General features: G+C 43.4%; 2 protein-coding genes across 2 annotated transcripts in view; one reads left to right on the forward strand and one right to left on the reverse strand.

Moving 5' to 3' along the window:
- LOC117457501 (uncharacterized) overlaps positions 1-5,095 on the forward strand; it is a 25,760-nt gene extending 20,665 nt beyond the window's left edge. The window contains exons 9-10 of the mRNA XM_034097635.1: positions 4,779-4,878; positions 4,972-5,095. Of these exons, the coding sequence (XP_033953526.1) occupies positions 4,779-4,878; positions 4,972-5,010 (139 nt within the window). The 3' untranslated portion in view covers positions 5,011-5,095. The remainder of the gene's footprint in view (positions 1-4,778; positions 4,879-4,971) is intronic.
- ech1 (enoyl CoA hydratase 1, peroxisomal) overlaps positions 4,903-26,892 on the reverse strand; it is a 25,145-nt gene continuing 3,155 nt past the window's right edge. Inside the window, exons 3-10 of the mRNA XM_034097014.2 lie at positions 20,991-21,079; positions 20,783-20,907; positions 20,630-20,678; positions 20,036-20,100; positions 19,461-19,531; positions 6,404-6,475; positions 5,756-5,906; positions 4,903-5,652 (exon numbers count right to left, since the gene is read on the reverse strand). Of these exons, the coding sequence (XP_033952905.1) occupies positions 5,548-5,652; positions 5,756-5,906; positions 6,404-6,475; positions 19,461-19,531; positions 20,036-20,100; positions 20,630-20,678; positions 20,783-20,907; positions 20,991-21,079 (727 nt within the window). The 3' untranslated portion in view covers positions 4,903-5,547. The remainder of the gene's footprint in view (positions 5,653-5,755; positions 5,907-6,403; positions 6,476-19,460; positions 19,532-20,035; positions 20,101-20,629; positions 20,679-20,782; positions 20,908-20,990; positions 21,080-26,892) is intronic.

The raw sequence follows: 26,892 nt of genomic DNA on the forward strand, positions 1-26,892 counted from the left end.
ATTACAAACAGGATTGGTGACAAAGCGCAGCCCTGGCGGAGGCCAACCCTCACCGGAAATGGGTCCGACTTACTGCCGAGGTCCCGGACACAGCTCTCGCTTTGGGAGTACAGAGATTGGATGGCCCTGAGTAGAGACCCCCTCACCCCATACTCCCGCAGCACCTCCCACAGTAACTCCCTGGGAACTCGGTCATACGCCTTCTCCAAGTCTACAAAACACATGTAGACCGGATAAGCGTACTCCCAGGCCCCCTCCAGGATCCTTGCGAGAGTAAAAAGCTGATCCGTCGTTCCACGACCAGGACGGAATCCGCATTATTCCTCCTCAATCTGAGGTTCGACAATCGGCCTGACCCTCCTTTCGAGTACCTTGGAGTAAACTTTCCCGGGGAGGCTGAGTAGTGTGATGCCTCTGTAATTGGCACACACCCTCTGATCCCCCTTTTTAAAAAGGGGAACCACCACCCCGGTCTGCCACTCCTTCGGTACTGTTTCCGACTTCCATGCAATGTTGACGAGACGTGTCAACCATGACAGTCCCTCAACACCCAGAGCCTTCAGCATTTCTGGGCGGATCTCATCCACCCCCGGGGCTTTACCACAGTGACCTCCCCCCGGGAGATTGGTGTTGATCCCCCATCAACATAGAGGGCGGAGTTGTCGGGTTCAGGAGTTCCTCACAGTGTTCCTTCCAACGCCCCAACACTCCATCAGTTGAGGTCAACAACGTCCCATCCTTACTGTACACAGCTTGGATGGTTCCCTGCTTCCCCCTCCTGAGGTGTCGGACAGTTTTCCAGAACAACTTTGGTGCCGCCCGAAAGTCCTTCTCCGAACTTCTCCCACACCCGCTGCTTTGCCTCGGCCACGGATGAGGCTGCTGCCCTTTGGGCCTATCGGTACCTGCTTCGGGAGTCCCCCGGGATAACAAATCCCTGAAGGCCTCCTTCTTCAGTCGGACGGCTTCCCTGACCACCAGGAGGTTCGAGGGTTACCGCCCCTTGAGGCACCTAGGACCTTGAGACCAAAGCTCCCCGCCGCGGCTTCGGCAATAGAGGCTTTGAACACCGACCACTCTGGTTCATGTCCCCAACCTCCACAGGAATGCCCGAAAAGCTCCGCCGGAGGTGTGAGTTGAAGGGCTCCTGAACTTGGGCCTCCTCCAGACGTTCCCAGTTCACCCGAACTACACGTTTGGGCTTACCAGGTCTATCCAGAGGCTTCCCCCGCCACTCGACCCAACTCACCACCAGATGGTGATCAGTTGACAACTCCGCCCCTCTCTTTACCCGAGTGTCCAAAACATACGGCCTCAGGTCGGATGATACGATAACGAAATCGATCATGGACCTTCTGCCTAGGGTGCTCTGGTACCACGTACACTTATGAGCATCCTTATGTTCGAACATGGTGTTTGTTATGGCCAATCCATGACTAGCACAGAAGTCCAGTAACAAACCACCACTCTGGTTCAGATCAGGGGGGCCGTTCCTCCCAAACACGCCCCTCCAAGTGTCTCCATCATTGCCCACATGTGCGTTGAAGTCTCCCAGCAAGACTAAAGAGTCCCCTTCAGGAGCCCCATACAGGACTCTTTCCAGGGTCTCCAGCCGCCTGCTGGTAAGGAAAGTTATTGCCACTCACGCATGCGCAGTTCGTACGTGCTCGGCGAGTAAAGTAACGAGTTACTTTATGTAGATAGTAACGTAGTAGTGTAATATATTACATTTTTTTAGTAACGTTCTCTACTCTGATTTACATGAAGAACAACAGGAGGTCACGGCTCTCTGTTGAACAGGACTTGCGAGTGGCCCTCTCCTCAGTGCCACCAAGGATTAAAAAAATCTGTGCGCCCCGACAGGCACATGTATCTCACTAATTTGTAAGTCGGCAAAAATATTTACAATAGCACATGTTTCAATGCTGATTGCTGAAATGTTACATTTATAATTTGTAGTTCAGGACCATGGACAATGCAGCTTCCTTGCATTGACAGTTCTCTGTGCTGAATTTCCTTTGCCTCATTTTTAATGTTGTGACCTGTCTGGTTTAAATGAGTGTGTTGCTGCTTTGATGAAGCCTAATTTGATAAAGTTTCAAATTAATTTCTGAAATATTTCGTTAATAAATATTTCATGAGTAATATAGTTGTCTTTGTCACATTTTATTTGGCATTAGTAAATAATTATGCACATTTACAGATATTTTACATGATATGAGTGATAACACGTCAGGGTTCCCACGGTACCTGGAAAACATGGAATTAATTTTTTCATTTTCCAGGTATGGAGAAGTCATGGAAACTGAGCAAAAGTGAACACTTACATGGAAATAGAAACGGTTGTCCTGGAAATTGTTATTGGATGAGGTGTAAAATAGTAATAAAATGAAACTATTGAGCACAGAATTAAGATGAGTTTATAAAAACCCTTTACATGTGAACAGCTTTTACTGTAGATAGAAATGGATGATCCCATGTTGTAATGTAGAGCATCCTATATGGCATATTGGATGTTGGAATTTGATGCAGGCAACTTGGTGATATGGACTTTAAAGTATAGTTTCGGATTGGTGGACTTCAGGAATAATAACGTTACTCGCGATCTCAATAGAAGGGTCAAATACATGCATTTCCCAGCCAACACGGGAGCCTTGACATCTACAGTGAAACTTCTTATGCAAGTTTATCCTCAAATGTAAGTAGCTGTGTTTAACTGTGGTAAACTTGGGTTTATCAACGTTAGTTAGTAAGCAGTGCAATCTTGCTAACTAGCTAGCAGTTTGAGTTTGTTTTGAATTTGGATTTGTTAATGATGGTTAGCAAGCACATGGAGTGCAATCTTGCTAGCCAACATTCAGTTTGCTAACTAATTAGCTAGTGTTGGCTAGCTTGCATTGCTAGCTAACTACCAATACATTTTCACATTAGGCTGTGACATTACTTCTATACTAGTTGACATGAATAGTCTAGTCTTGATACATTTTGTAACATTCATTCTTATATCTACTTTTAGCTATTTTGTGATTCTTAAAAAAAATCACACTAGTAAATAGGAACATTTGGGGTGAGACATTTTTGAAAAATGATTGATCATGCCTAGACTGATTCTATACATCTATACTGTTAAGCTAAGCTTACTAGAGGGGTTGCTGTACTGAGGAACCACAGGGGAACCAGCCTTATGTTTTCCCTTTTAGGTTCATTAGTAAGACTCATCATCTCAAATGTGTGATGCATTACGGAGTGAGTGACAATGACACGCGGCAGATTCAAGTCACATTGGAAAGATGACTCTAAATACAAGGACTGGATTGGAGAGGTACCAGGAGGAGATGTCCACAAGGCTTATTGCAAGTTTGCCGCAAGTCATTTGACATCAGCAATATGGGGGTCGCTTCCCTCAAGAGCCATTCAAAAGGACAAACCCACACCAAGTTAGCTGGACAGCTAAATAATGAAAGAAGAATGACAGATTTCTTGACTACAAAAACAGGAGAGGGAAGAAGCGGCCCAACAAGCCAGGATATCGAAAGTGACAGTCAGGTGCCCAGTACCAGCAGTGAACAGCCTACGGAAAAAAGCTCTGGAGCTCAGGGGAAAGCCAAGCTGTATCTGAAGCAGAGATTCGCTGGGTCATGAAGATGGTCAGGTCACACTCCACAAGCTTCAGGGGCCTATAGATCATCACTTAATATGGTACCTGGAAAATCAGGAGGTAGCATGGAATTTTTTTTCAAGGCAAGCGTGGGAACCCTGCACGTGTTTATAAGGGCTATTTTGCACAATAGGTGTGCCTTGAGATGTGTACTTGTCCTTTGGTGCCTTGGGCACAACAAGTTTGGGAACCACTGCTCTATAGGGTTCAGGTCAGGCCAGTTTTCTGGCCAATCAAGCGCAGTAATTCCATGGTCACTAAACCAGGTCTTAGTACTGTTGGCAGTGTGGGCGGGTGCCAAGTCCTGCTGGAAAATGAAATCAGCATCTCCATAAAGCTCGTCAGAAGCATGAAGTGCTCCAAGATGTCCTGGTAGACGGTTGCGTTAACTTTGGACTTGAGAGAACACAGTGGACCAACAGCAGCAGATGACATGGCTCCCCAAACATTCACCGACTGTGGAGACTTCACACTGGACTTCAAGCAACTTGGATTGTGTGCCTCTCCACTCCAGAAGCTTGATCTCCAAATGAAATGCAAAATGTACTTCCATCTGAAAAGAGGACTTTGGACCACTGAGCAACAGACCATTTATTTTTCTCCTTAGCCCAGGTAAGGAGCTGCTGACGCTGTCTCTGGTTCAGGAGTGGCTTGACACGAGGAATGCGACTGTTGTAGCCCATGTCCTGGATACGTCTGTGTGTGGTGGCCCCTGATGCACTGACTGCAGCCTCAGTCCACTCCTTGTGAAGAGGAGTTTTCATTAGCTGTAAGCCGTAATCAAAGATTAAAACAAATAAAGCCTTGAACTATTTCACTTTGTGTGTAATGAATCAATATAATATGAGTTTCACTTTTTGAATTGAATTAATGAAATAAATTAACTTTTCCACGATATTCTAATTTATTGAGATGCACCTGTACATGTTGGCTTTCTCTTGTGTAACTAATGGAGAAAACAGATGTGTGATCAGAAGGATATGAAATAAATGCTCAAACTGCTTATCATACACCCAAGCCTGTTTTCTCTAACAGCCGAAAGAGACTTAAACAAATCTAAAATGTGATAAGTTCATTAAAGCCAACCCATTGATGTGTGTGTGGTCCATGGTGTTTGCAGGCTGTACGAGCAGCTGGAGGAGGTGACGCATCAGAAAGCCCTCCGGAACAGACAGGAGGCGTATGCAACAAACCGACTGAAGGCCAAGGAGTTCCACAAGGTAAAGCACTTTCAAGAGACAAGGTGATCCTCCAAAGTTTGTTTTTATTTGCCTGAATTGTGAGTAAAGTATTTTTCTACTATCTTTTCACAGAAAACCTTAGAGAAACTTCGTGCCAAGAAGACTCTGTGATGACTTTGAATGTATACTTAGTTCCATGGTGTACATTTAAATTATTTTAAAAGTATTTTCAATAAAGCATTTTAATTTATTTGAATCTCCTTTTCGCCATTGTGTTAAATATTTCAGGAAATACAAGGTGGATGTTAAAAGAATCCGTCAACACTACCCTGCAGATGAGTTGAAAAAACATTCATGAAGTCAATTAGAGAATTACAAAACTGGCTGTTACTATTAAACAGCGAGGGACGATCTTACACGTAACAGTTTAAGGTTTCACACATTATGACTTTCTAGTTGTTAAGTTTGAATACAAAGAATAGTATCCCATTATCCAAATGCTGTTTCAAAGGTTTTTACAGAAACACTAATGCAGAACTTTGGAAACGAAGGCCTCAAACTGTGGGTTTAATCCTGTCTCATTACAGCGCCCTCTAATGGTCTGAGTGGATGCGGCTGGGAACACTCGAGGGTCCTCTGCCCACAGAAAGGCCACAGTGGAGGTGTGAAACGACAGCGTTCGGGTTATGAATAGTGTCTTCATGAGGTTTAGAGTTTAGAGAAAGCTATTGTCTTAGGACTCTTCTTCTCCATGGAGGCCTGAGCGGACTTCATCACATCTTCAGTCTGAAGCATGCTCATGTTCCAGTTGGCCTGGGAAAGAAAGAACAAGGTGTTTATTAAGATAAAGGCTGATCCGTGGTCTGATGTGAGAAAACTCCTCCAATAGTTTCTTATTTTTAAAGTGTGCTCTGACCATGTAGTCCAGCCCCTCGGCCACACTGTGGTCTCTGGAGTAGATGAGGTTGATCTTGGTGCCCTGCACAGCCACAGGGCTGCGGCCGGCGATCTCCCCCGCCATCTGCAGAGCTCCGGCCATCATCGCCTCCTTATCTGCAAACACTCGGCTGGAGGAAGCACGAGGGAAAGTGTTCAGACTGATTGCTTAACAAACAGGTAAACGTTTCTCTTTGAAATGGAGGGGCTCTTGTTATTTTAAAGTGTATATTAACAATAAGGTGGCTAAAACATTGAGAACACCAATTAGTTGTGCAGCTACTCTAGCCTATAGCCCCTATTGTTTTTTGCAGCAGGGGTCTGTAATATAAAGTAGGTCTAATTCGGGGGGGGGGTCTTAATAAGCTACAAGATTCAATAGATTAAAAAGTGGGACTTCGCCTGAACGTTCCTGATTTGACACTGGTAAAACTAAAACGTCTGCATGTGATCCATAAAAAGTCTGTTAGCTACTCGTCTAAAACATTTGTAAGTTAAAGGTTGATGCAGCCGATCGCTTTTTGACCAGGAGAAAAGGCCTAAACACACAACACTGACCAAATGAACTAAAAACAGCCTGACCTGGTGACACAGGTGTGAAAGTGTATGGTCTGTAGAGAGTGCTTACCTGACCAGGCCGCTGCTCTTGGCTTCATCAGCGAACATCTTCCTGGCAGTCAGAGCCAGCTCGTTCACCAGGCTGCAGGAACACACAGATACATAGCATGTATGTATAGAGAGCAGCATGCCTTTTCTAAAACCAACTGATTTCAATCAGACTGGGAAACATCTTCAGCAGCAGTTAAAACAAGGCCTCGCACATAATGGGAGAAATAAGAGTAGAAAAACTATAAACATCTCAAAATATGAAATAAAACGGAACTAAAAAAGGTAAATATAATAATAATAACTTCATTTGTATAGCACCTTTCATACAGGGGATTGCAGTTCAACGTGCTTTACATCAGTACAAAATAAGACATAAAATCAGTGTAAAACAAGCAGCAAGAGCAAAGCATAAAGTGGGATAAAATACTTAAAAATAAAAAAAAGGGGAATAAAACAGAGAAATAGTGCAATGTCAATCACAGAGAATAGTGCAGTATAATAGTGTAAAATCAGTCAAATGCTTTGGTAAAGAGAGCCTTTTAAAAATGCCTAATGTATTGGCTTCCCTAATATTGTTGGGTAACGTGTTCCACAGTTTTGGGGCGTAGTTTACAAAGGCTGCATCACCGATCTTCTTATGACTCTTTCTGGTGACCTCTAATAGACCTGCGTCTCATGATCTGGTGGGTGTGTAGTTCATTAGAGAGTCAGCCATGTAGCTGGGTCCTTGTCCATTTAGAGCTTTGTATGTGAGGAGCAGCACCTTAAAATCAGTTCTGAAGGTTACAGGAAGCCGGGGTAGAGTAGCTAAGACGGGACTAACGTGTTCCCTCCTTTTGGTATTCGTTAGCAGTCTAGCTGCAGAGTTTTGAATGAGCTGGAGTCTTCCAATAGCTTTCTTGGGGAGACCAGTGAATAGTGCATTGCAGTGTCTAGATATAAAAGCATGAATTAGCTTCTCTGCATCATTGTGATTTATGAATGGTCTTACCGTCGCTATGTTTCTGAGATGAAAGAAAGCTATTTTGGTCACTTTGTTTAAATGGGCGTTGAAGTTCAAATCTGAGTCCAGGATGACACCGAGACTTGTCACCTCCGGTTTAATCCAAGTGGTTAAACTTCCTAGATTATTTGTTAGCATCTCTCTTTTTGATTTGGGGCCGACAAGTAGGACTTCAGTTTTGTCCTCCTTCAATTTAAGAAAGTTATCGTTCATCCATTAGTTTATTGCCGTCAGGCAGTTGGTAATGGAGTTTATGGCTGTCACATCATTTGGTTCAGCCGATATGTACAATTGTGTATCATCCGCATGGCTGTGGAAATCTATACCATACTCTCTGATGATGTCGCCGAGCGGTAACACATAGAGAGAAAAGAGTAATGGGCCTAAGCAGCTCCCTTGTGCAACCCCGTAGCAGCTCTCATGTTTCTCTGATGTATGGCCTCCTGGACTAATATAGAACATCCTTCCTCTGATATATGTTTTGATCCAGTTCAACACGCAACCAGAGAAACCAATAAGCTTTTCAAGTCCATTTATTAGGATGTTGTGATCAATAGTATCAAAAGCTGCACTGAGATCTAATAGGATAACGTATTAGTTTAACAAAATCCGCATCTAAAATTGTGGCATAGATACGTTATTTTCCCCTGTGCAATTCTCCATTTACTCAACAATAACACATAATTATCCTTGTGTTTATTTATTTGTTTGATTAATAAACACAAGTTGGAGTCCGTCAGGACCGAGGGTCGGAGCAGCTCATTTGCTTTAGAGAATATTACACCGGGAAGTGAGTATTCTCTCCGCTTCGCTTGACAAACCCCGTGATAGTCCTCAAGCTCTGTGATTGGAGAGTGTGCTCCGAGGGTTACGCCGAGTGTCGAACAGCACTTGAAATGGGATGGAACCACGGCAGACTGTCCAAAACTGGATTTGAACGGGTCCACCCCGTCCCCCCCTCCCACGTCCCCAGAACTACACATGCTGGCTATTCTGTTTTGCAACATGTTCTCTATGGCACGTCTCTACTGGGAGTTGTTTCCCATAATAAGAAGTTGCCAGTATTAAACTGTGTACATCCCTGGAGGTTTAGGGGACAGGAAACACTCAAATTGAAAACATATAATTAATAAATGGGTGAAAATTGCTTGTGCCCATTATGGGCAGTATTAATATATATACCCACATGCCAGCTAAGGTCAGAAGAGCTTTATTTAACAGCTGGTCTTATGTGTGTGACCCCTGTGATAACATTACATTACATTAATTGATAAGCCTGAAACATGCACTTGTCAAGGTTCAGAGGCACATTTTGCAAATATGGCAGTAGCCATCGATCAGCTTAAGATAAGATGTACTTTATTGATCCCAAGTTGGAACATTTGCGTTACATCAGCATGTGTAAATATGCAGTGGTGTTTATTTGTAAATCATTTAGTATAATCACACAAATTCTGTGTTTTATATTTAATAATTCTGTGTTCTTTATTTATTGATTGTTCAATACCTGACAAGGCCGGAGATGAAAAACTTGGGTCGCAGCTTCCTCAACAGTGCATTATCATCTATCAATATGTGCATTATCATCTATCAATATGTGTGTATACCTCCACCATTAAACTGTCATATTCTGCACATTTCTTATACTATCTACATACATCTTATAAGAGTATAATACATTATGTATAATATCAGTTAAAATAAGTGCTTCAACATAGTTAACATTGCTGGAGGTATGCACACATATTGATAGATGTCTTGTAATGCACTATTGAGGAACCTGCGACCCAAGTTTTTCATTCATTGCATAACTACACCGTAGTTGTGTAGGCCTATATGATATGCCAATAAACCTTAGAAAATCTTGAAAGGGATGTGTAAAATAGTCATTATATACAGTCTTTAATGAACTATTAGTAGAGAATAACGAGTAATGAATATACTTTATAGGGATCCTATTAATATCTAATAATAAAAATAATGAAATTCAATAACATGCTTTAACCACTAGGTGTCCCTTTATATCAGCCGTGCACCTTTATGGTGTAAATATTACATTACATGTTAGACACTTTTATCCAAAGCGACTTACATACTCTTGCCCAGGGACACAATGACATGCTGACTGCAGTGGTGTTAGAACCTGTGACCCCCTGATCCCAACACCAAGGCTCTATCCACTGCGCCACACGCCTCCCTACAATACAGCCTATCAAATATAAAAGTCAGCCGAATTAGCGTCGATACTGCAAGGAGACATATTGTGTGAAAAGAAATGTAAGATGTTGTTTAATTGCTGATATATTTATGATCCACGTCACGTTTTCAGTTCCTCATGTTTGTCTAGAGGTCTTCTCATCAGGGCTCTATAAATAGAGAACTACGGCAGATATGTAATATTTAATGCAGCCGAACCGTGTATTACAATGCCGTTATGTGATGACTTTCAAAGAGAAAAGCAAGCACACTCGGAATAAAGTATTATTTTATTTAAAAAAAATGTTTTCGGTCTGTTTCCGGTATTTGTTAATGACGATGTGCTCTGAGATGTGAGACTGGGTTGGAGAATTGCACAGGGGAAAATAACGTATCTATGCCACAATTTTAGATGCGGATTTTGTTAAACTAATATGTTTAGGCTGTGGACCAACACTATAAATTGACGGGGAAGGGGGTAGCAATAAAGATAACACCATTAAACAGTTACACAACATAAATAATATCGATAGCAGCATCCCTAGCAACCACCTTGGTAACAATGAAAACGTTGAATGGACGTTGAAGTAATCTTCGTAATAACTAGCAAACTAAAGATCATGTACATCCACTGCACACATAATCTGAAATAACAACTCCTATTTCTCGCATCAAATGACATCAAAACGCATTTTAATCGCCAAACTAACCTTAAAATAGGCATTTTCCACCGAGAATAAAACGAATGTCGGCCATGTTTTTTTTTTCTGCAGGGAGAAATTTGAAGATCACGTGACATAGACGCCAGCCATTGGAATGAATGGTGAAAAAAAACGTAGGGATCCTACAATTTCAGAGGCGTTTTTCTAGAAATACTACGTCCCAAGTTGAGGACAAACGTAGTTATTACACGTTTTTTTGTGAGACTGGGTTGAGTACTCGAGCAGCAGCGTTCTGAATCAGCTGCAGCTTTCTGATCCCTGAGCCCTGTGAATACACTATTGCAGTAGTCGAGTCTACTGAAAATAAAAGCATGGACAAGTTTTTCTAAATCCTGTTGCAACATTAGTTTTTTAATCCTTGATATATTCTTCAGGTGGTAGTATGCAGACCTAATAACTGTTGTAATGTGACTGTTAAATTGACAGCTCTGAGTCCATCACTACACCCAGATTTCTTGCTTTGTGAGTTACTTTGTAGTCTGCCGACTGAAGCTCTGTGATTACTTTTAATCGGTCCTTCTTTGCTCCAAAAACAATGATCTCAGTTTTTTGTTTGTTCAATTGGAGAAAGTCATCCAGTCAGTGATGTGCTCAATGCACTTGCTCAGTGTTCTAATCGGAGAGTAGTCTCCCGGTGTAATTTTAAAATAAATCTGGGTGTCGTCTGCGTAGATCGCTGTTTTTAATAATTTCAGCCAGAGGAAGCATATAAATATTAAAAAGATAGTCCTAAAATGGAGCCTTGAGGAACCCCGCATGACATATTTATCAGAGTTGATTTGTAATTGCCTATAGAGACAAAGTTTGTTCTGTCCTTTAAGTAGGAGCTAAACCAGTTTAGAGCTGTTGCTGAAACTCCCACCCAGTTTTCAAGACGGTCTAGCAATATGTTGTGGTCAACAGTATCAAAGGCAGCGCTGAGATCTAATAATACTAACACTGATATTCTGCCACTGTCTGTGTTCAAATGGATGTCATTTAAGACCTTAACAAGTGAAGTCTCAGTGCTGTGGTTAGGTCGAAAGCCCGACTGAAACACATCAAAACCGTCAGTTAAAAACATGAAATTACTCAACTGTTGAAAAACTGCTTTTTCAATCAATTTGCTTAAAAAGGGAAGGTTTGATATTGGCCTGTAGTTATTCATTATGGTTGCGTCTAGGTTATGCTTTTTGAGTTGCGGTTTAATTATTGAAGTTTTCAGGGCCTGTGGAAATACACCTGATTGAAGAGACTTGTTTACTATGTGTAGTATATCTGAGGCCAAGCAATGAAAAACAGTTTTGAAAAATCCTGTCGGGATGATGTCGAGGCTACAGGAGGAGGATTTCAGATGTTGGATTATGTCTTCCAGGTCAAGCATTGAAATGGCTTTAGGTGGACACAGGGACAACACATTTGCTGTACCTGATACTGACTGCCTGTCTAATTTGCATGATTTTGTCAGTGAAGAAGGAGGCAAAATCATTGCAGGCCCTGGTGGATAGAAATTCTGAGGCACTGGGGGGTTTGTTAGTCTGTTGACGGTAGCAAACAAGGCACGTGAGTTGTTTTTATTTTTGGTAATGATGTCAGAGAAGAACGATTGTCGTGACTTTTTTATTTCCTGATTATAGAAACCGAGTTTTCTCTTTTCCAAGTGAACCTGGAGATTTGTTTTTCGCCACCTGCGTTCAGCTTTTTTCTCAGTTTTTGCCGTTCTCACAGTCATGGCTTTTCTCCATGGAGATATTTTCTTGCCAGATACTTCCTTTATTTTAATGGGAGCAATGGTATCCATTAGGGCTGTGCAATTAATCGTATTTTAATCGTATTTTAATCGCGATTACGATTATGGCTTGAGACGATTATGAAAACAGCATAATTGACAAAATACGATTATTTAGCTGGGTGCGCTTTCGCCCCTCCCTAAAAGCCCACTCGGCCACGTGGGAGTGACATGTGTTGTGAGTGTTCAGCGCGAGCGAAGATGTCAGAACAAGAGCAGCAACTCGTTAAAAAGAAGGGTAAAACTATTTCCACTATTTGGAAGTACTTTGGCTTTCAGGAGTCCGACGTGGAGCAAAACAAAGTACAGTGCAGGATTTGTTACCAGGTTGTGTTGGCACCACACGCTATCTCACAACCAATCTCTTTAATCATCTGAAATACAACCACAAAGTGCAATACGACCGGGCAATAATACAACAAAAAGCAGACCAAAAAGCAGATGCCCGCTCGACTTCATCCACCATATCATCACAGTCATCGATTCAGGACGCATTGTACAGAGCAACGGCCTACGCGACGAGCTCGCAGAGACACAGAGATATTACAGGTGCCATTACATTTCACATCGCTAAAGATATGTGCCCAGTTAGCACTGTTAGCAACCAGGGCTTTAAGCAACTTGTCAACACGTTGGACAATCGTTACGCGATGCCGTCTCGGTATTATTTCAGCAGGTCTGCGCTGCCTGCACTATATGACACATGCCGTGGGGAAGTTGAGAGAGATGTGGCTTCAGCTGACTACTTTGCCACCACAACGGACCTATGGTCTAGCCGAGGGGTGCCCAACCAGTCGATCGCGATCGACCGAGATTCCCAGTCGATCGCGAGATGTGTCTAAAAATAGAACAACAATATTCTGTTTTATCGTTAATGTCCTGTAACATAACCTTCCTGTGCCAGACAGTAGCGTGGCGTGGGAAAAAAATTAGGGGAAGCCAATAATACGTCCTTTTTTTTGGGTCGGGGGTGTGGTGGTCAATGTAACGTAACCAGCAGCACCCGGTATCATTTGACACACATTTGTATCATACAGATGCAGGACTTACACACGGTCGTATGATGAAACCTTCCACTGCTGCTAGTTCTCATTCATAACACTCCGTTCGATGTCTCACTATGGGATGCGCCTCATCGCGGAGCAAACAGAAGCATCAATCTCATTACGCCAATCCTGATTGGCTGGTGATCTTGACGTCAGCGTCAGGGGAAATCACCCCCTATAAGTAGCTTGCGCCACGACGCATGCGTCATTCAAACACCTCTTCTCGCTTCAGAGCACATCTCTACAGTAGCCGGGCAAGCTTCACTGTCCACAGACTGAACCCAAATACCCATTTCGGTCGACGGGCGCTCGCCGGCTACTCCTTCTGCTTCGCAGGAAGATGGTAGTACTATGGTACTGGTTAGTATTTAAAATCGACCTTGCCCTTCTCTTCCCCGGAAAGTAATGTAGGTCCGATTTTTTAAGCTAGCAGCACACCTGTTGCTAGCTCGCTCCCTCTCTACCGACACCATGGTAGCGAGGACGTTTTTTCTTTTCTCTTCTCCACGGAGAGGAAAAGGATTAAAAAGGTCTGTCACACCAGTCAGTATTCTCCGGGAATAAAAGACCCACACCGTCCTTTTTCTCCGGATTAGGGACAAGGTGGTAATACCTTTTTTTCCCGTCCCACCTGTCGAGAGCGGGCCCTCTCTACGCCACGAGGCGACCAGGATGGACGCCCCTCTCCCTCACACCAGAGGAGTCAGGGACTCGGTGGCTCGACTCTGCGGCTGCGGGTTGAAGATCTCGGGCACAGACACACACCAGGTCTGTTCGTCCTGCCTCGGGCTGGAACACGCCCGAGGCGCGATCGACAACCCAGGCTCATGCGGACATTGTGTCCGCTTCACCGTTAACGACAAGACTCAACTCAAGTCTCAACGTTCCGTGGCCTGAAATGGCCAAGGAGACCTCCAGGTCCCGCTACGAGGGGAAACAACTTTCCCCAAGCAGCGGGCAAAAAGAGGCAACTCCTCCCGGTCATGTTGGATGAAGTGTCGGTCTCGTGGAGAGACCGGCCCTTCAGCAACAAGGTCCCAATCCAGGGTGCCTCCTCCCTAGACTGTGACGGGATGGAGAGGCCCGGCCTGCTCCGCATACCGCCCATGGAACCTCTGGTAGCGGCCCACCTTCGGTAGAAGGTGGGCCAAGCAGGAACCCCACGCTGCCAGTCTACAATGACTGAAAGGTCCTACAAAGCGGCAGCGCTGTCCGCCAGGGCCCTGAACGTGTCCTCGCTGCTAACCGCCTACCAAGCGGAGCTCTGCGAGGACCTGTCGGGTAGCCCGGGAGCAGCCACTCTGGACGAGATGGCAGCGGTCACGGACATTTGGAAGGGTCCAGCCGCTGCCTTCGCAGCAGCAGTCCTTCACCCAAGCTGTCTCGAAATCTGCTCGGTTTAAAGCACCGGACAAGCAGAGGTCGCAGCCCACCCCGAGTCCCCAGCCCAGGCTGGAGACAAGGGCAAGTTGGCCGAGAAAATCTCCGGTTCCGGCTGCAGCTCAGGCTGAGCCAACCCAGAATTTAGGCCAGCAGTCGAGGAGGAAGAAGCGAGCGGCGTGACAGCCCCTCCTTCTCCCCTCCGTGAATGTGTTCCCACCGCCTCGAGAGATGCCTAAACACCATCCTCAAGTCCGCACAAACACATGTCACACATTGATTGATTCCTCTGTCATAAAACATTTGCCGCTGACGCATCCAGGCTTCAGGCCGAGGCTAAAAAAAAATGAAAAGAAAATCAATGAAGCCAATAAACAGCCCGTCAATTATTCCCCTTCTGAGAGAAGCTACGGCATCTCTCAAAAGGCGGATTACTGATGGGTCTGTGAAGGCACGCGCAGTGCCGGCTGGGGCTTTAAGGGCACCACCGTCACAACTGTCTCCAGGTCACTGGTGCCCTGATGGGACCTGGCAGTGGTTTTAAATGGGCTCAAAATGACCCCATTTGAACCCCTGGAGGGAGCTGACGTGAAACATCTGTCACTCAAGACAGTGCTGTTACCGGCCCTGGCATCTGCCAAGCGGGTCAGCGATATCCATGCACTGTCTGTACATCCCTCATGCACTCAGTTCGCCCCAGGGCAAACGAGAGTGTGGTTGAAACCCAACCCTGCCTTTACACCAAAGCTGGTTGGTTCGTGTACCCCAATTGACATTGAGGCATTTCCTCCGCCGCTGGTTTCCTCCGGGGAGCAGCAGCAGGATCTGTTGTGTCCAGTCCGGGCTTTACACACATATATGGACAGATCAAAGGAGCTTTGTCTTAATGACCAACTCTTCGTGTCCTGGGCTTGCCCTCACAAGGGCAAGCCTGTTACTAAGCAACAGCTCTCCCACTGGATTGTGGAGGCAATTGCTTTGGGGTCCGTACAAGTCAGAGCTCGCAGGCACCCTCGGGTTCGCGAGTTCTCTGGACTCAGGGTCTGGCTGCATCCTGGGCTCTGTCCAGGATGTCTCCCATCCAAGACATTGGTGCAAGCGGCGAGCTGGTCCTCGCCGCTCACTTTTGTCCGCCTTTTAACAGTCTGGACGTTCTACTCCCAGTGTGACTCAAGCAGTGCTGGGCACCTGGTTGAGTCGGAGTCCTACCTGTTAAAGTTCTGGTCGGTTTGGTGATTTTCGAGATAAGCTCGCCTGGCAATACGGGAGCTACAAAATCCCATAGTGAGACATCGAACGGAGTATTATGAATGAGAACTATAGGTTACTTACGTAACCCCAGCCTCAGAGTAACATGAAGTGAGATGTCTCACCAGACGGCCCTCCTTGCTATGGTGAAGCGAGAAGAGGTGCTTATTTTGAATGACGCATGCGTTGTGGCGCAAGCTACTTATAGGGGGTGATTTCCCCTGACGCTGACGTCAAGATCACCAGCCAATCAGGATTAGCGTAATGAGATTGATGCTTCTGTTTGCTCCGCGATGAGGCGCATCCCATAGTGAGACATCTCACTTCATGTTACTCTGAGACTGGAGTTACGTAAGTAACCTATAGTTTCTCCCCTGCCTTTGTAAACTTAGCTCAGTCTGATACGATGTCCGCTGACTCCATGGACACTGAGCTATTAACCTCAGCCTTTCTCTCTTCCTGCACTGGAGCTCTTGACATTGTTGCTCCTCTGAAACTCATGCGCCCCAGAGCTAAATCTGAACCCTGGCTCAATGACGTCACTCGTGCTGCCAGGCGTGAGCGCCGGCAGGCTGAGCGCACGTGGAAGAAGGACAAGCTTCATGTAAGTCTTGACCTTTTAAAAGAGAGTTGGAGAAAGTATCAGAGCACTGTAAAGGCTGAAAAGATGAGTTACTTTTCTGATGTTATTTCTAGTAATTTAAACAAACCTCGTGTTCTCTTTAAAATAATCGATGCTATGTTAAACTCTCCTTTATCCACTTGTATTGAAGCTTCACCTGAGGTATGTGAAAAATGTTTCTGCTATTTTATAGACAAGATCTCCACTATTAGAGCCAGTATCTCACCACCCTCTTTCGACCCCTCCATTGACCTCACATGCACTGCTGTCTTCCAGCAGTTTGGACCTGTGTCGTTGTCTTCTCTCAGTGACATTGTTGCTCAATTAAAACCCTCATCTTGTCCCACAGACCCAGTCCCTCCTCCACGTTTTAAAGAGGGATGGGACACTATTGGACCTAATGTCCATAACATTATAAATAGCAGCCTAGAGTCCGGTTCTGTGCCAGTTTATTTCAAACAAGCGGTTGTGGCACCCCTGATAAAGAAAACTAATCTAGACACTTCTGTCCTCTCTAATTACAGACCCATCTCGAAGCTTCCTTTTATTTCAACATTTTTGGAGAAACCGTACTCTTACAGCTGCAGTCTTTTCTACATGCACACAATATTTTTGATATTTTTCAGACCGGTTTTAAAGCGCTTCACAGTACTGAGTCTGCCCTTCTAGGAGTGTTCAATGACCTCCTGGTCACTACAGACTCTGGTGACTGCCATCCTTATGCTCTTAGACCTCACAGCTGCTTTTGATACGATTGACCACTCCATCCTTATCTCTGGTCTAGAGCACTGTGTGGGTATCAGGGGCGCTGCCTTAGAGTGGTTCACGTCCTATCTGTCCCAGAGATCTTTCTCTGTTAGACTTGGTGACTTTGCATCCTCTTCTGCCCCCCCATCATGTGGAGTTCCCCAAGGTTCTATTTTGGGGCCCATTTTCTTTTCCTCATACCTTCTCCCCCTTGGACTGATATTTAGAAAATATGGCATCTCCTACCACCTTTATGCGGACGACTCCCAATTATATCTACCCCTAAGAAAAAACACTAGCTCTCTGATGCCCCTGGTTGACTGTCTTAATGACATAAAGGCCTGGATGGCGCTAAACTTTTTAAATATAAATGAGAGCAAAACGGAGGTCATTGTGTTTGGGCCAAATGGTGATGTCCCTTCCATTGACCTGGGTTCCCTGCAACAGTATGCAAAACCCATGGTCACTCATCTGGGTGTCAAAATCGACAGTGCTTTTAAACTAGATAAACAGATCAACTCCAAAATCAAACCGGTTTTATCCTTTTTAAACTTTGAGCGTGTAATTCATGCCTTTGTTTCAACTCGTTTAGATTATTGTAATGCCGGCCTAAATAAGACTTCGCTGGCCCGCCTGCAGCTGGTACAAAACGCTGTGGCGCGGCTGCTTACAGGAACCCGCAAGTTTGACCACATCACACCAGTTCTGGCTTCGCTCCACTGGCTTCCTGTCCATTTCAGAGTCCATTTTAAGATCTTATTGTTTGTTTTTAAATCTCTTAATGGACTGGCCCCAGAGTACATCTCCGACCTCTTACAGGTGTACACCCCCTCAAGGGCTTTGAGGTCGGCTGATCAGCTGCTGCTTGTAGTCCCGAAAACAAAGAAAAAGACCAGGGGAGACCGAGCGTTCTCATCGGTAGCCCCCAGGCTCTGGAACGACCTGCCCCCCCCCTCATGTTAAATTGTCGCCCACTCTTGAAGCTTTTAAGTCCCGCCTAAAAACCCACCTCTTTTCCCTCGCTTACCAGTCAGTCTGAGCTGTGTCATACCTATTTGTATGCTTTTACTGTCTGTCCATAGCCTTTATGTGCCTTGTATTTATTCTTATGTGTGCTTTTTTTATCTATTCGTGTAATATTATATTTTATTATAATGTTATGTTCATTGTGAAGCACTTTGGCAAACTATCTGTTTTTAAACTGTGCTATATAAATAAAGTGGATTGGATTGGATATACCTTTTTCAAACCTTTTCTTTTAAATATTAAGCTTCGTCACTATGTTTCCTACTCTTCCAGTTTAACATTTCACTTTTAAGTTTTCAACAAACTCATTGCAATTAATTTGAGCTGTAACAATTTGATTCAAATCATTTCACTTTTCTGCATTTCTCCGCTAAGTTCAGCAAAACACTGACTTGGTCTCTGTAGCTAAAGGCAGCTACAGAGACCATTCAGCTAATAACACATTCACCTTTTCTGCATTTTCAGCTAAATTCAGCAACAAATGTACACAGTTTACAGCATGTGCACACATTTTCAGCAGGAAATGCATTTTCTAGTTAAATATAAGTGTACATTTTATAGTGTGAAGTTCTAAGTCCAGTTAACAAAAGAGGAGCTGTGGAGCAGTGAGCTCTTCAGCCAGAGGGGAGGAGTTATTGCAGTCTGCAGGAAGGACATTATAATGTCTGGAGTTTTTTATCTACATACATTTGACTGTTTATATATCAATGATTGCTCATCTTGTGTGTTTCCCATGTTTCCCATAGGTCCCCATTTCCAAACCTCTGAACTAACCTTTAACACCATATCCTAACACTGATTTGTTGCACACACTGCGTCACTGATACTTTTTTAAAAGCCCAAACTTTAACCAAATCATTATAATCACGTTTGATTTTGTGTTATTCGAGGATTTGTTTACCTTAAAAAGCTTTGCACATCCGTTGCACATGCATTTCTGCATATAGCTTGTGACTTTAACACATGTATTTAAATGTTGCTTTACCTGTTATACACACATGCATTTCCAAACATTTCCAAACATCTGGACTACCTATGTTGCAAATGTATTATCTTTTCAATTTACACACGGCATCTATTGCACGTCTGTCCGTCCTGGGAGAGGGATCCCTCCTCTGCTGCTCTCCCTGAGGTTTCTCCCATGTTCCCTTTAAACTGGGTTTTCTTTGGAAGTTTTTCCTTGTACGATGTGAGGGTCTAAGGACAGAGGGTGTCGTATTGTCATACTGATATTCTGTACACACTGTGAAGACCACTGAGACAAATGTAACATTTGTGATATTGGGCTATATAAATAAACATTGATTGATTGATTGACCTGCGGCTGCCGATCACTTTAGGAAGTCTCTGGAGAGTTCCAACATCTGCAGCCAGGCCAATGTCCACCTCCTGTAGAGAGACTCTGTTAACATTGTGCATCGCATCAGTTGCTCTCAGAACATCGCCTGTCTCCTTCAGTACAACTAGGTCTCACTCTTTTAGTTTTTAGTATATAAATGAGCAGTTTATGCTTTAGGAATAGGAACTAAGTATACCCTGGTTTTTAGTTTTACAGTCTTAGAAACTTTGTTTTAATGTCTGAATGAGGATGAACATGACTGACATTTGATATTTTATGACAAAAGCAGTAACAATTTACTAAAAACCTCAGTAACTAATATTAATGTTGTGAGCTATACATCTAAAATATAGTGAAACAAGAATATAAAGCCTTTTCTTTGACCTTTATCCAGGTGATTAAATTAGATAAACCATTTGACTCTTTATTTTATTCATCAGCTCTGTTTCCCCATGTCTTTCTTTCGAATCATTTATCCGTTCTTTGTTTTCTCCCGGAAGAACAATTTCCATTTTGTTGCCACATTTGTGAGGACGATAATGAGAAGGACACACCTTGACCTGGAACCAGGCGTCCTGCGTGCACAGACGGATGTCACAGGCGGTGATCAGGTCCACACCTGCAGCAGAGCAGGATCACGCAGCAGCACACGCACCGTGGAGAGAAACGTTATATGAAGAAAGTACCATCAAATACCAGCTTAAGTAAAAATATAAAGCATAAACTATACAAGAATATTGGAGACAAAAAGGTAAAGAGACCGGTGTGATTCATATCAGAAGAGTCATTGTGTATGTACAGTACAGCAGATTGATGGGATATTTATAATATAATGTTTATTAATGTTACTTGCTGTTTGTGTTAATACAGAGATGTTATATCAGTAAATATAGAATATTCTATTTAATATATAGAAGAAGGTGAAAGGTTGTAAAAATATAGCACAATATATAGTATAGTTAAACAATGTAACGTAAAATACTATCAAAATCATAAAGGTAGGCTTTGTGTGTTCATTTTATGGTAAAGTGGAGTTGCAATTGGTCTATGATCTGAATTTATAGCTGCACAATAATAATAGTGATGTGATGATGATGATGATGATGATGATGATGATGATGATGATGATGATGATGATGACGACCTACCTCCCCCCACACACGCTCCGTGAATGGCCACCACTACAGGCTTTGGACACTACAATGAGAAAAAAAGGAAAAACAGACTGAAACATTTGAATGCTGCTCTTGACCTGTCAGCAGTATGGTTCTTAGTGTGAGGAACAGAACCTCTCTGCTGACCTTCTCTATGACGCTGAACGTCTCTTGGTACTTGGCGATTATTTTTTTCATGTTCCACGACCTTCTGGCCATGTCGTCCCCCTCTGGTTGGAGGATGTCTCCGGCCATGTCCATCAGGTCGATTCCTGGACGGTCACACAGCACAGAATAAACATGGCTTACTGTGAAGACAGTGTCCTAAACGAACATCTGTCCCCCTGACACCCACCAGCTGTGAAGATCTTCCCAGCCCCTGAGACGAGCACCACCCTGCAGTCCGGGTCCGCTGCGATCTCATTGAAGCAGTCCACCATCTCACTGGAGGAGAAAGCCAAAGGCTCCATCAGTTATTAAGCTCCATCAGTTATCTCACTGTTGTGTGCATGCTTCAATAAGGACTTCCAGTGGTCTACCTATCAATATTAGAAAAATATTGAATCACAAAGAGAATTAAAACTGCGGTCACAGACGCCTGTCGGGGAGGGTAGCCGGTCGTCCCGGCGTCAAGCAGACCTCTGAAATGAGCCGTTTGTAATTTCTCAAATGTTCGCGTCCCGGACTCCTCGGTCCTCCGGCAGCGACCCGGAAACGGATGTGGGCGCGCCGCCTCGAAGGAAAACAAATTTCTGTAAAGGCTCGTCAAGGATCGATTATCGCGGAGGCTGTCTGGAGGAGCCGTAACCGTGGCGTGTGGTGCAGTGGGTTGTGCAGACGTTCTGCCCTTTACCGTTTGTTTACTCAATAAACGCATCTCCATATCCACTGGATATTAGGCTATGTATGTTTTTAATTTAACTGCTTTAATTGTGAGCCGACATTTACAGTGAGAACAGCTGCTGAAGCCAGTGCAGAAAGCAGAACAGTGTGTATAATATATATCACTCAATAATATAAGTAACAGACCGACATTACACACTTTATTAGTATGCTTTAGTAGATATCTACAAATAAACAGTTGATATTTTTCATGAAACCAAATAGAGCTTCACATCATAACATATACATGGTCTGTAGCCTGATATATATGCTTTAAGAGCTGTATGTGTGTGTTATGGAGTGTATATGTGTCTGTTGTAATTGCATGTGCCGCCAGCAGAGGGAGCTGCTAACACTCAACATCATTGCCAGCTCTGTGTGTGTGTGTGTGTGTGTGTGTGTGTGTGTGTGTGTGTGTGTGTGTGTGTGTGTGTGTGTGTGTGTGTGTGTGTGTGTGTGTGTGTGTGTGTGTGTGTGTGTGTGTGTGTGTGTGTGTGTGTGTGTGTGTGTGTGTGTGTGTGTGTGTGTGTGTGTGTGTGTGTGTGTGTGTGTGTGTGTGTGTGTGTGTGTGTGTGACAGGATTTCCGCTAGGATTTTTTCTCGCCGGTCAAATGTCTGGACAGAATTTATTTTACCGGTCATGTTTCAATAATAATAATAAGAAAAAGAATTGTGTAGCAGAGTTTCCGTTAGCAGGTAATTACCGGACTATGACCGGATATGCTGATGTTTAAAACTCAGTTAAAGGTGGGGTAGGTAAGTTTGAGAAACCGGCTCGAGATACACTTTTTGTTATATTCCATGGAATACTCTTAACATCCCGATAGCAATGAATATTTTAAGTGCTTTGACAAAAAATCCATAAAAAAAATGTCATCTGTGGAAGCCGTAGTTCTGTAAAAAGCACAACCAATCATCTGAGCCGGCCCGGCTAAAATAACTGGATGGCCTACCTGCCTGTCAGCCTTCCATCTATGCACAAACTTATCTCGTGCCCTCATTGGTCATGTGAGCGTTCCTGTGTGTTGGAGGAGGGGCTCTGTAAGGAAGTGGCAGATCTTTTCCGGCTGTGTATTTTCAAATTCTAGCACTCGAGCTGGTTTCTCCAAAATTACCAACCCCACCTTTAATGGGAGTCATTTTTATATTGCTTCAGTTTATAATAGTAACAGATCAAAAAATTCAGATTCATTTTTCAATAAATGATTCCACAAACAAACAACATAATTATTACATTCAAACAAACTACTTGTAGTAGAGGAAGTACATTATTCAAGAGTTTACATTAACTTTGAATAATAACACGGGAGAAACGGATCCTCTCTTTTCCCCTCCGGCCCTGAAACACCGTTGGTGTGAATGAGGTATGAGAGACGGGGGAGCCGGATTTAAATGCAAGCGCGTCGGAAAAAGTCAAGAAATGTGCGAAAACCGAAAAAAGAAGCAGCATCTGGCTGCATTTCAATGATATTGGAGAAAGCAAAGCTGAGTGCAGGATTTGTAAAATGAAAATAACCTTCAGAGCAGGGTTTCTTTTTGGTAACCACTCAGGACTTATTGTCAGAGGTGGGAGAAGTTCAGATCTTGTACTTGAGTAAAAGTACCAGAGTGTAGGAATACTCGGTTACAATAAAAAGTCCTGCATTCAAAATGTTACAAGTAAAAGTAGAAAAGTATTAGCATCAAAATATAGTTAAAGTACCACCTGCAGAGGGACCTAGATGCCGGTGTTCTCTTCCCCATAGAGACGCCTGGCTGCACATTATCCCTGGCATACAGATTGTGGGTCCCTTTCAACATGTTGCACACAGTGATAAACATTCACCTCAACATCAACATCAGGGATCTTATACATTAAACTCCTTCTGAATCAAACCGTCACGGTAGCCTCACCTTATTGTTCCCTCTTCAAATAGAAGAACACACGTTACTTTACCAGCAGAGAGAAAATGGATTATTAAATGATTAATGTGACTAATAAAGAGCGGTTTGATTATTAAGTATTATTCTGTTGATCAGAGCCGTACCTGGCCAACGTGGGGCTCCAAGCGACATTGTGAGATGAGGCAACCGACAGTGAAAAAATATTTTTTTGGAAACAAAGTACTTTGCAAATATAATTCCTGTTTATTATTATTATTATCAACAGTTACTTTTTTATACAGTGAGGTAAATGGTAAATGTGCATGTATGTCGTTCAGTATGCGTTTACAGGTGAATACGTCTGCATTTCCTGCCAAATAATAGCCTCAAAAAGATTAGAATATGATTAATGCAAATAAACTACTTCTAATAATAATCATAATCAATAATATAATATAAATACTGTATTATTTTTATTATAATATAGTTGTAATATAGTCAAGACAAAACATGCTTATTACATGCTCAAAAACTGATATTTCTTAAATCTGTATTCAAATATAGTTCCCTCTGTCAGCACACATTTCTAACAGTATTTCTCTGTGTTGTGGTTGACATGACGACGACTGTTTCCTAACAGTCGTCAAGTTAAGGGAGAGGCTGAGCATCACCACGAAATGTGCAAATTGACATAAAAATGAATAAAAGGGGAACAAATGCTCCATGTTTTTTAGGCTGTAAACTTTAACTGTTATGTAAGCCAACTAGACAGACAGTGTATCACTCTTCCTCCTACATTAGCAGATACAAGGCATAACCCGTTCGAGCAAATGACTCCTTCGCAATGCATTGGATATGGGCTGAACTTGTCCTGGCCATTTCCTTAGGAGGCCTTTGCAAAAATGTGTGGAAAAGGCATGAAAACTGCACATTTTTCAAAATGGCCGACTTTCTGAGTCCCGGGCCAAATGGAAGGCAATTTGAAAGATGTCCGCAATCATAAGAGCAATGTGTATACAACGTCTCGTGCATATTGGAACAACCATATGTGAGTAGTTTGGCGTAATTTGCGACATGTAAATCGTCAGAAATGGTATATTCTTTGTTAGCTTACGCCTGTCCCGATTTAGCTAGCAACTATTTTATTCGCAATTTAGCATGATATTGGATATGGGCTGAACTTGTCTTGGACTGGAATTTTTTCGATCTTTTCCCTAGGAGGAGTTCGCCAAAACGCGCTTAAAACTGACATTTTCCAAAATGGCCAACTTTATGGGGGGAGGGGCTAATGGAAGCCATTTTGAAATATGTCCGCAATTCCATGAGGAATGTTTGTGCTAATATTCGGGTAGCTCGGAGAAACTATATGTGACTACCGCACAATAGGGGGCGCTATTGAGCCGTATTGGCAAAAACGAAAAAAATGTGTACAGTCTGGAAAAGGTTGTGGGCTGTCATGTGTGTTCCAAGTGTAAAGGCCGTAACTAATTTCAACAAAAAGTGATGTGACTGTAAGTGTTTTTAACCCTTTGATTTTGAGAAAAAAACTGAATAGGACACGCCCACATTCATCATTGGTTGCGACACTTTAAATCTCAGTTTATACTCATCCTGCCAGTATATCTATTACAAAATATATATATTTCGTCCATCCGTTCTTGAGGTATACATTTGTTGTGTTTTTTGGCACCCCCTATTGACCAAACTGAACATGCTTTTTTGTGCCTATTCCCCAAGACAGACTGAACCTATCCACCGAAATCTGTGATATTTGGATTATGATCATTTATGTGTAAGCCACACCTTTTTGATAATACGTTGCGATTGATGTCGGCCACATTTTTCCACACAACGTGCTCATTTCCTACGGTAATATGTCTGACCCTCCACTGATGCTGTACACTAAGTTGGGTGTTGAAAAACAAGAAATTTAAGTTAATAGTTCACTGTTTTTAACATTATGCTAATGTAAAAAAATCTAAGTAGGCGGAGCTTAGAGATACGAGAGGATAATATGTCGAGCAGCTCCACCCGGATAAGTGTGCAAAATGTCAGGTCCATCAGAATTACGCTGCGACTATGTACATTTTTCGAAAACTTAATTTTCACAGGTGGCGCTAGCGAGCATGTTTAAAATGTTTAACCCATCGACTCCAGAATCTAAAATGTTTCACCCGTCCTGCCAACTTTGCCAAATGTCCAGTGGCGGCCGTCCCATAGGGGCGCCGCCCCACCTCTTCTCACATACAAAAATAATTTCAGCCAATCAGCGGCGTCAAATATTTTGGTCACGAGGGCGCTCACGTTGGCGCCCACGTTGGTGCCCACGTTGCTTACGTGCGTTGACGTGAGTTGTTTTTTAGACTCGTGAGTGACCAAGGTGTGTTCCAAGTAGTTGGATGAGAATGGCTTCGTGTGCAGGTGGAGTCGCCGGACCTCGGTCCGCACCCAATTCCGTGCAAGAGCTACTCTCCAATCCTTTCGAAAGGAGAAGTTTGGGAGATAAATTGATACTTAAAGACCTTGGACCGGACCAACCCGATTTGTATATATCGCAGAAAGCTCGTGAAAAAGACAAAACGTATCAATGAGGCTTCTCACGTAGCTGGTACACCAGAAAGGCAAGGCTAGCTGGATGCAAACAGGTAAATGCTGTCTTTTGTTTCCCATGCTTGCTCTTCAAACAGCCGGGGACAGATACGATCTGTTCAGAAACTAGACAAAAGTTAAACAAGTACAAACCACAGACTGTCTGTGTCATGGAGAATACAGTCGCTGGTTTATTTATGTCTGTGTAGGCCGTTGTTGTGAGTGTGGACGGTCGGAGCATATATAACGTTAGCTTAGCCAAGCTCCATTCAGGAAACACACATTTTAAAAAGGGTTGTTCGCCTGCCGTCTGTCTGCAGACTTGTCAAAGCATTAATTTATGGTTTTTACTAACCGGTATCAGTATGTTGTTAATTCGGCATCATTTTGAAACGTGTATTACAATTAAATCACGGTAAAATATGTTCATCTTGTTGTAGTACCCTTGCCAGCGATTCTCTCTCTAGTTTAGCATGCTTAGCCCGACTCAGCCTGGTTTCAGAAAACAAGCATTCTAAAAGGTTTTTCGCCTGCCGTCTATATGAAAAAATATAAAATATGTTCATTTTGTTGTAGTTGTAGCTCCCGAGCCAGCGCGTCTTGTTTGAATTATGCGAGTAAACACAGCTGGCAGCCGCGGTGAAACTCGAGCGATTAGAGCGATGCGATAGGAGCGTTTAGAGCGAAGCGAATATTCGCATCGCGTCCGGTCTGAACGCAGCATTAAAGCGAGCTCTGCGCTGCACTTGAAACGCGCCATTACATCACCAGAAGTCCTAATTTAAGGGGTCATTTCTCCCAAAAAAAATGTTTTTACTCACTATATCAACAGCCCCACCAAAAATATTTTCCACCAGCCGCCATTGCAAATGTCGCTACATGAATGGTGTCGTAAAAGCCCTCAAAAACAGGTTTAGTCCCCA

Source organism: Pseudochaenichthys georgianus, chromosome 13, assembly GCF_902827115.2.
Source record: "Pseudochaenichthys georgianus chromosome 13, fPseGeo1.2, whole genome shotgun sequence".
In the NCBI taxonomy this organism is placed as follows: domain Eukaryota; kingdom Metazoa; phylum Chordata; class Actinopteri; order Perciformes; family Channichthyidae; genus Pseudochaenichthys; species Pseudochaenichthys georgianus.